At 44.1% G+C, this 10,569-nt stretch overlaps 1 protein-coding gene across 1 annotated transcript; it reads left to right on the forward strand.

The window, feature by feature from the left end:
- Positions 1 to 6,890: 6,890 nt before the first annotated feature.
- On the forward strand, positions 6,891 to 7,831 carry LOC103646727 (L10-interacting MYB domain-containing protein-like). The gene is made up of 2 exons (XM_020548931.1): positions 6,891 to 7,211; positions 7,286 to 7,831. The coding sequence occupies exons 1-2, from the start codon at positions 6,891 to 6,893 to the stop codon at positions 7,829 to 7,831; spliced, it is 867 nt and encodes a 288-aa protein (XP_020404520.1).
- The last annotated feature ends 2,738 nt before the right edge of the window (positions 7,832 to 10,569 follow it).

Raw genomic sequence — 10,569 nt, forward strand, 5'->3', positions numbered from 1 at the left:
AGTTGTTTGAGTAAGATGACAAGGTTTGGTTGAATTTCAAAATTTGCATTTATCTAAACGAGAAGTTTCAAGCTGGTATAGGATTCATCTTTTCATGTGAGTATTTGCTTTAAACTACTAGAATTCTTTTGAATACACTTGATAAATAGAGATGAATGATGACATAAAGATAACAAGCTGATTTGCATAAAAATAATTAGAGGTTGACATAATAGAGATTCTATTGTAGAATGCGGATTCGAACATAGTTCGGATAACATCTCAACTGTCGAGAGTCCGAATAAAAGAGTATGGACAGGAGTCGCGAGACGAGATTGACTTTCGAATTTGCATTTGCTCTGAGAAATAAAAGGTTTAACATGCTCCAAATTTGGTTGTTCTTGAGATCGAATAATTCCAAGTTTGGTGAAACATTCATGAGTAACTTGATGAATGGAGATAGATGCAATCGAGAAATAGAAATTTTCACTGAGCATTCGAGATTAGGAAAAATCTCCCAACATAACATGAAATAGACACATGGGGGTCACAATTCACATGTCTCTCTGACCGTTGCACTTAAGCCCTTGGATTTCTATTTCTTCACCAAACAAGTCCCTAGCGACGGCGCGTTCGTCCGTCGGCCACCCACTCGCTGGGATTTGCTTCAAACGGTGATGACCGCCGAAACTGAGTATCGGATCATCGTCCCCGATCCCAGACGAGCCTAGTCCATGCCCTAATTGAACTAATCTAACCCGGAATTCCCTCTGCCCACGACGACAGTGAATACCGAGGACAAGCAGAGGTGTTCCTAACGACCAAGCGCCGTAGCGTTCAATTGATCGAGTCTATGAGCAACAGGAGACCCTAAGGATGCTAGAACACGAACCATAGAAGCACGAACCAACCTGTGGATGGCTAGCCACGGCGAGGTGTCTCACGGCGGCACGATAGATCGAATTAGGGGAAAACTGAAATTCGGGAGCTATGGTGGACGATTTGAGGCGAGAAGTGGTGTACTGGGCACGTAACAAGTAGGCGGAGCAGGGTGTGGCTCCAATTTATAGTGACCATTCAAGTGTTTCACGAATTTGGGGAGGGGATAAGCTTGCGGTCGGAGCGAAGGTGAGTCACTAGAGTTCGCTCAACGTGACATTTACTAGGGTAGAGTCCTGGGGTGGTAACTAACCATTTCGCACGATACCATGCGACGTGGTAACATGGTCAGTAACGTGTCGTATCCAGGGTAATGGCGACGGCCGCACGGCCACATCGCCGGGCAAGTGGGTACGGCAAAGCTGCCTCTATCCACTCTCCTTCGCATCTTTTTACCCCCCCCCCCCCCCGCGACTATCCACTCACCACACAACACGAATTGTAGCACCAGTGCAGATCACGGCGCGGAGATCACCGGCAGCGAAATTCACTGAATCTGGCGATCTTGTTCAGTCCACTGTTCACCACTGAACACCACCCCGAGCTGCCTGACAGACCAAGTTTGGGAGCAATTTACTCCAAAAATTGTACAGCACCAGGCCAAGCTTAGTATAACAAGTTTGTTCACTAATATTAGGGCTTCAATTTTGCCATAGTGACCCTGGTCTTAACTCCACTGAATCAATCACAAACTATCTTCAAAGTTGATCAAATGTCACTGAACTTCCAATTTTCAGAACTGAAGTTGTCTGATAGCCCGACTTTAGGTCCATTTCTCTCCAATTTCCATATAGTTCCAAGGTTTAGCCATTTAATCAAATTTAGACTATAATAGTAGCTCTACAAATTTGTTGTAGTGACCAATGGCAAAATCTCCATGGATTAAGAGATACAGGGTCCCAAAGTTAGCCCAATTACACTATTTTTCAGAATTAAGCCATATGGGTGCTCTTGGGGCTTTTTGCAAATTACTCCAATTTGTTCCACAAAACTTGGATATCTCCAAATGTAAAAGTTGCTTAGTTTTTGTTACTCTACCACTTTGATATATGCACTTTGGTCCAAAAGTGTATAGAAATTGATCTCACCTCTTATAGCACAAATTAGGGTTTCCAGGGTTCTTATTAGGGTTTTGAGTGTTCTAGGGTTTATGTGCCACTCAAACTTTCCAAGTTTAGTCTTCCTATGAACATTTCCACTAACCTTTGAGATAATACTCAATTTGTTATCACACCCACACCCACATACCTCTATCCCTTGGTTAAGTACCCTATCCTAGGGTTAAGGATCACTTCAAATCATCACATCACACTTGTTTTGAAGTTTTAGCCTAGTGGACGCACTCTAGGTGTAACAAACATAATGAAATGTCAATGCATATGATGTCATGCCCAAGTTTTAGTTCTTGTAACACTAGGGGTGTTACACACCATTTACCCACAAGTCGTGTATCTCGTCTAGCCAGGGTTAGCTAGACCCTTAGACACTTCCGAGGTGAATGGCTAGGATCACCTACGAGGCCTTTACAAAGTTCCACTAGCTTCAGAAAACCCGCTACGGTTTCTGAGAATGGCATAATAGGAATCCCTCGTCTGAAAAGCCATCATAGCATGATCGATCCGAGAAACTCCCTATACGTAGCTCCTCTACCACCCTTGCTCTTTTGGGTAAGGTAGTCCTCCACTAGCTTTCCTAATTAGTTAGCCAAGTGCGTCCCATTCCATCCTTGTGGTAGCACGAATATCTCAAGTTAAGCTCCTTGTTTCAATTAACACAATGATCTTGTCATGAACAATAATTAAAACAATAGTATATCTGAAACATGATCATAATGTAATATTAATCCAAATACCAGATAGAGCAATAGCATAACTACACAAAATTCTAGTGGTTAACAAGGTGTGGGATAAACAAATCTAGGGAAACCTATTAGGTCCCATCAGATTATCCTAAGCATGTCACAGTGATTAACAGGAACATTATTGGGTAAAGAAAAATGATCAAGGGCATAACTTGCCTTAGACTTGAGATCCCAGGTACAACTTGTACTTCAAGTGACTCACAACCTCGCTGCTACCCGTAGCAATGCAAACAAATATGTCCTAGCAAAATTAACATTACACCAAACATAAGAACATACTGCATAAAAACATTCTACGCATTGTAACAAGATCGTAGGTTCGAGAATCACTGAATTCGGAGTTACGGTTATAAAGTTATGATTTATGGAAGACCTATGTGATTAAATATTAAACTATATTATAAATTGGTTATTATACTTCATATGAGAAAGATATTCCAAATAAATAACTCTTTCCAATTTAATCCAAGATATAACTTTATTATAACACATATTTTAGTCAAATTATAACTAGGGATTGAGTAGCTTTGATTAGTGTAACACGTTGTCCAATCCCTGGACCGGTCATACTTACTCCTAGCAGCTCGCTAAGATCATATATTGTTCCTACAAACCAACACGAGTCTTTTGTGCGAACTTTGTCCTCACTCATTCGCACCCGAGAAAACTTCCCGGTAGGTCACCCATCCCAAATTGCTCCAAAACAAGCACGCTTAACTCTGAGGTTCTTTCGAGATATGCTTCCGAAAAAGAAGATGCACCTTATTGGTATCGATACTCTATTAATTTTATTTAAGCCTTAGGCCAGGATATCACAATCCACCCCCTTAGAAGACTGACGTCCTCGTCGGTCAACCCCAATCCAGGAACTTCCCCTCTTAGCCACGTATGTGTGTCTAGTGTTGTCATATGCCATTCTATGCCATGCCATGTGACCACTCCGGGCCCACATGCGCCATATACCTGAACCCCTTAGCCCACACACACCTGTCCCCTGGGATGGTGATATCCTGGCCCAAGGCTTAATAGAATTAATAGAGTATTCATACCAATAAGGTGCATCTTCTTTTTCTGAAGGCTATCTCGAAAGAACCTCCAAGTTAAGCCTACTTGACTTGGATCAATTTGGGATGGGCGACCGACTGGAAAAGTTTCTCGGGTGCGCATGAGTGAGGACAAAGTGCGCACAAAAGACTCGTGCTGGTCTGTGGGGACAATATATGATCCTAGTAAGCTGCTATGAGTAAGTACCGCTGGTCCAAGGATTGGACGATGTGTTACAAGTGTTATCAGAGCCGACCCTCGCGATTTCACGGGCGTGTGTGGGTTAGGGGGTTCGGGTATATGGCGCATGGAGCATGTGGTCCCAGAGTGGTCACATGGCATGGCATATGACGACACTAGACACACATACATGGCTAAGAGGGGAGGTTCCTGGATTGGGGTTGACCGACGAGGACGTCGGTCTTCTAAGGGGGGTGGATTGTGATGTCCTGGCCCCTGGGATGGTGATATCCTGGCACAAGGCTTAATAGAATTAATAGAGTATTCATACCAATAAGGTGCATCTTATTTTTTTGGAAGCCTATCTCTAAAGAACCTCCAAGTTAAGCGTGCTTGACTTGGAGCAATTTTGGATGGGCGACCGACCGGGAAGTTTTCTCGGGTGCGCATGAGTGAGGACAAAGTGCGCACAAAAGACTCGTGTTGGTCTGTGGGGACAATATATGATCCTAGAGAGCTACCAGAAGTAAGTACCGCCAGTCCAGGGATTGGACGGTGTGTTACAATTAGAGGGGTTAGAACATAGATTAAATGAATATCTAATTATAAAAGTATGTACTATGATAAAACTAATGTTGTTATTGTGTAGATAATGTTATTACGAAGCCCTCGCAATTGGAATGGAGTAAATCAGAGTTAAAACAAAGGAGTTATGAATTTTCCTAAGTGCTTGGATAAATTCTTATACTAAAATATATTTTCAGATTTCCTTTTATCATTAATTGCTGAACTACGGACTGTGTCTACTAATATTCAAAAGCTCAGGGTCAGTTTTGCAATATTCAAGACTGATCGGTAAGAGATCCTGAGCCGAGGAGGATGACGGGATAGTATTTGAGTTCCCTAGGTGCTCTTTTATAAAACTGCAGAGGTCGAAGGGGTATGATCAAATATGGGTCGTCCGATCTTGAGTGGGTGGTTAAGTTTAGATGTAGTTTACAGCAAACCGTTAACCATTTTTGGTCGTCGAATAGTCGATCGACGGGCATGATTTAAAATACATGAGATCGAATCCAAGTCGCAGGCTCAAGATTGGAAGAACTCGATTGCTCAGGCCGAATCGGTACTCGCAGGAGATAGTGGCTGTTTGGTTCAGCTTCTAGGCGGCTTCTGGCCGCCAGAAGCTGAAGCTGAAACCAAACGCCCAACTTCTCGCGCGACTTCTGGGCGAAGCGCTTGGGTAAGAAGCCGCCCGTCCACGATCCTCACGAAGCGGCACTCATTTGGCTTCCGTGAGAAGCCCACGCGCAGTTTAGGCTAGGGTTCCCTGCAACGCTCCTCCGCCGCCGCGAAGCAAATGAAGCGCCGCCGGTCCGCACCGAACGCATCGCCGCCGGTCTACGCAGGTACGGAATCCCTCCTCCCATTGCCGTCCCCACCGTCTTCTCCTCCCATTGCCGCGTTTCCTTCACCGTTTCCTCTTTGCAGCAGTGACACCGCCGCCCTGGCTCCGTCGTGAAGGTTCCGCAGCTCCCCCACCATTGCGTCTGCATCTTCGTAGGTACGGTGCACCTCGCGTCCATCCGTACCCACCCCGCTGTCTCCTGTCGTGTTTCTAGGGTACATCCTCGATCTCGCCACACCCCTCCCCCTCATGTCCAGTAGCTCCACTTAATCTTCAAAGGTAATGAACGAGCTAGTAACATATTATATTTGTCTTCATTGCCGCCTACAGATTTTCGTATCAACTCGAGGTCAAGGTCTTCGGTTCCAAGATCAACTGGGATTCTAGGACTTCGGTTCCAACCTCCACTGAAGCTAAGGTAACGTGAATCTCAATTTGTGTTTGACTTATTTGTCAGCATAGATGCAGTTTATGTGTTCCAAGAACGTGGATCCATGGCCTTGTTTTAGTTCATAAACGTCACTAGACCTGAACAATGATTCCACGGTTAGGATAAGAGAACTAATCTAAATGGTAGGGATCAACTGCTTCAACAATTTTATTGTGGGGGGATGATTTTTTTTGAATACAGAAGATATTACCAATTGTTGTTCGCGGTTAACTACAATCCATTGATATGTTCTATCCGTCGTATTTAGGGTTCAGGGTTTATTCCATAAATTGCCAACCTCAGTATCTTTATGATTGTAGCTTGAACCCTAATTTTGTAGAGTATCTCAATGGATGTAAGTACATTGTCCTACTGTCTAGTTCACTAACCACCTTAATCCACATCAGATGGATTCAGCAGACTCCATAGCCGACAAGGCAATCGGAAGGATGCAAGAGATTGCGGACAAGATTTTTTCCATAGCTCGTCAAACAATCCGTCCAGGACGCGGGTTGACCTCATTTGAGGCTACCAAATTACGTGTAGCATTGGAGGACATTGCTTGCATGCTTGAGCAAGACTCTCTGGTGTTGCAAGAGAATTTGGACAACGTGAACAACGTAAACAACCCTGCTGACAGCAGCTATGAACCGTCAGCCTTGTCCTCACCACCCCCATCTAACGAGTTCCTTAGTCCGGATTGGGACTTTGCTGAGCACTTTGCAAACTTCTGGGGTCTTGAATATGACTTCGACCAGATGCCATCGTTTAGTGACAATGAAGTTTAAGTTGGATCATGTTAGAGTCAGGTGTTAGTAGTGTGACTGGGACAGATCAGGCTTTTGGTTCATGCGACTTTCTAAACTGTTCCTTGTGCTTTTGTGTTCAGCAGCACTTTAATTTCGTCAGTCCCTATATGTATTTATGACAAACGAATGTGACTGCTTATGGTACTACTTTATTTTATTATGGTCAGTTTCCTGTTATATTTGTTGTCGTAGTAACTGAAACTTCAATATGTATTTTCAATCGTGTACACTATTTGGCACTAGATGGACAAGTCTGGCAAAGTGATTGCTAAGTGGGATAGTAGAGCAACAAAAATTTACACAGAAATATGTGTAGAAGAGGTCAATGCACGGAACAAGCCACAACATTTCCTAAACGCCGAAGGGTATGCTAACCTGATAAGAAAGTTTAAGGAACGCACTCGTCGCACTTACACAAGGGATCAAATGAAGAATAGGTGGGATTCGTTGAAGAGAATGTTCACCCAGTGGAAAACTCTTAATGAAAGGGCTACAGGTCTTGGTCGAGACCCTCATACTGGTTCAATCAGTGCGCCAGATGAGTGGTGGGCCAAGCAAAATGAAGTAAGTAGATCTTTTTTTCCTAGACTAACATTAGTATTGGCCATCTAAAACTAGGAACTACCATGTTGGTGCAGGCAATGCCAGGTTGTATTATGTTCAAAACAGCCCCCCTAGAGAATGAGGACGAGCTAAAGGTTATGTTTGGACCCATTGTCTGCACAAATGAAAGAACCCTTGTTCCTGGCGTCGAGGATGCTAATTCATCATCTGATGATCATTTCGAAGCCACTTTAGGTGGGGGTGAAAACAGCACACCTGACCCATGCTCAAATGCGACTGGGAAGCGTAAGGTGCGTCATGATTCTCCTAAACCAAAGAGGAAAAAAGATTCGAGGGAAGAGTACATGAAACGCCTTGTGGAGGCTTTTGAGTCGCGTTCAAGGACCACTAACAAGTCCATCACCTCTACTAAGACTGACCCTGTGCGTGTTGAGGTTAGTGTGCAGTTGCAACAAGTGATCGATGATGGTTCACCAGAAGGCAGCGACCTCCATTTGTTTGCCACTTATCTGTTCATTGAGAAAAAATATAGAGATATATTTGCTTCACTCAAGACCGCAGAAGGAAGGAACACTTGGCTGCGCCATGCATTCGAGATAGATGTTAAAAAGTCCAATTAGATGCTGCTGGTCCGACAATAGAGGCTTATGTTGAGTATTATGTTAGTTGTGTCTGGTTTATGAGTCATGTCGTTTCAGTTTTATGAGGATTGTCGTCTTAGATCATAAACTTTTCGTACGCATCATTTTCCCTTTCAAACAATTTTCCAAATATTCGAGTTGAACATGTATTTCAATAATCAGAGTTGTAAGCTTGTGAACAATGTGAATCTGTGAACTTTATGTCACCTATGATACATGATTATGTGGCTTGTAAACTGTGCTTCTACATTAATATGGTGCTTATACAACTGTGGTTGCATATGAATTTCTGCCTGTTGTTTGTGTGCATGCAGATGTGTGACCCTTATGCACACACATCTGATGATGATGAAATGGATGACACAAATGGTGAATTGCTTGTTGCTCTATATGCTGTAGACATTTGGGGCAGGCATTTTAGTCAGGTTCCTAGAAGAACATTGGTGGAAACTGGTATTCAATGGGTTTAGAGAACGTTGGAGATTAGTAACGACTGCTTCGACATGTTTCGCATGCGACGAACTGTTTTTAGACGATTGCATGACACGTTGGTAGAAAATTATGGTCTGCTTCCTAGTCGGGGTGTCAGTACTATGGAAGCTCTTGCCATATTCTTGTGGGCATGTGGGGGTCCACAATCTTTTAGGCAGATAAGGAATAAGTTTGGTCACTCCTTGGAAACAATTAGTCGCAAGTATAGTGAAGTCCTTAATGCACTGTATAAGATGTCATCTGACATAATCAAGCCAAAAGACCCAAATTTCATCGAGATTCATCCTCGTTTGCGAGAGGCGAGGTTTTGGCCACACTTCAAGGATTGCATAGGCGCAATTGATGGTAGTCACTTTCCAGCGGCAGTGCCGGCCTCGGAGCAAGCGAAATATATTGGCCGGCACGGTTACGCATCGCAGAATGTAATGGCCGTTTGTGACTTCGATATGAGGTTCACATTTGTTGTCACAGGATGGCCAGGATCCGTACATGACACAAGAGTATTACAAGATACTTTGATAACTTATGCGGACAGGTTCCCCCATCCACCGGAAGGTACATAAATATGTAGTACTTTTGTATAATACGGTATTATTTTATGTCTTAAGTATTGTAGGAAACGGGTGACGCCTAAGAGGGGGGTGAATTAGGACTTCTAAAACTTTCGCTAAACTAGGCCACAAATAAATCTTTAGAGCAAAACCTATGCAAATAATCAAACTTGAATGTGCAAACTAGGTTTTGTCTAAGTGTTGCTATCTCTACCACAAAGGCTAAGTTTCAATCTACACTATATAAGCAGGAATACAAGATTGAAACTTAAATGCTTAATATAAATGTGGAAACTTAAAGTGGAAAGTAGAGAAGCAAACTCTCGTGGATGACGCCGGTATTTTTACCGAGGTATCCGGAACCGCGCAAGGTCCCGACTAATCCTTGTTGGTGCCACTACGCAAAGGGAAGCCCATGCGAGGGCCAAGCACCTCGGTCGAGTAACTCCGTAGAGAGCCACGGGCCTTCTCCACGCGCAAGTGGTGCTCCGCTTCCGGCTCCTCTCGGACGCTCCCCGCCATCTCCACTATCGAGCTTCCGGCCGAAACGCCGCGGGCCTCGTTCCCTCCGGTACACGGTGGCGACCGTGACACAAACACGGTTGTCACGGTCTCGCAAGATTCTCGTCCCACTCGGTACAATTACAACGGCCCACGCAAGAGCCGAGGGGTTGTGTGGTTTGTCTAAACTCACTCAACTAACTAGGATTCACCTAGAGCAAGCGCTAATGCGGTCTAACTAACCTAAGCACTTCACAAAGCACCTACGCTAATCACCGAGTGATTCTATTAAGCACTTGGGTGTTTGAGCACTTGGAAATGTCTACAATATGCCTTGGTATGTTGCTTGGGCTCCCACGCCTTCAAATGGCTGATTGGGTGAAGTATATATAGGCCCCAACTCAACTAGCCGTTGAAAAGCAGGCTACTGCAAGGGTGGCGCACCGGACAGTCCTGTTAGCCAACGGTGCGCCAACTGTGTGCCAACGGTGCGTCAACTGTGTGCCACCGGTGAGCCAACTGTGTGCCAACGGTGTGCAGCCAACGGCTAGTTCTGACACACCGGACAGTCCGGTGCCTCCTCTCAGAAAACTCTTGGATGTCCTGTGTGCCAACTGTGTGCCACCGGTGCGCCAACTGTGTGCCACCGGTGAGCCAACTGTGTGCCACCGGTGCGCCAACTGACAGCCCATCTTCTAGGTCTTCTGTATTTTGTTCTTGGGCTCCGTTGGTCTTGAGTCTTGGACTTCTAAGCTCATTTTATGTCTTCATTTGAGGTGTTGCATCCTCAGTGTCTTAGTCCAATCCTCTTCGCATCCTGTGAACTATAAACATAAACACTAGCAAACACATTAGTTCACAGGTTGTGTTAATCATCAAACACCAAAATTCATTTAGCCAAATGGCTCGGGGTCCATTTTCCTTACAATCTCCCCATTTTTGGTGATTGATGACAACACAACCAAAGCAAGCAAATATAACAAACATTTGAATGAAAATACGCAATCTACTTGCTAGGATGCATGTTTTATCCCCACTTAGTGATATTATGGACTTAAGCCTCCCCTAACTCCATAATTCAATTACTTCCTATTTTAGACCAAAATGCAAAAACCACTTGAAAGATCAAAATTTTAATTTGGTGGTGTTTGGTGTGGTGTTTGGTGTTTGATA

The sequence above is a fragment of the Zea mays genome, chromosome 2 (assembly GCF_902167145.1).
Source record: "Zea mays cultivar B73 chromosome 2, Zm-B73-REFERENCE-NAM-5.0, whole genome shotgun sequence".
Lineage (NCBI taxonomy): Eukaryota > Viridiplantae > Streptophyta > Magnoliopsida > Poales > Poaceae > Zea > Zea mays.

Bases quoted from the DNA above. Each gene is read 5' to 3' on its own strand.
- LOC103646727 (XM_020548931.1), top strand. From the start codon at position 6,891: ATGGACAAGTCTGGCAAAGTGATTGCTAAGTGGGATAGTAGAGCAACA. The intron at 7,212-7,285 runs GTAAGTAGATCT...ATGTTGGTGCAG, and splicing joins GGTGGGCCAAGCAAAATGAA to GCAATGCCAGGTTGTATTAT.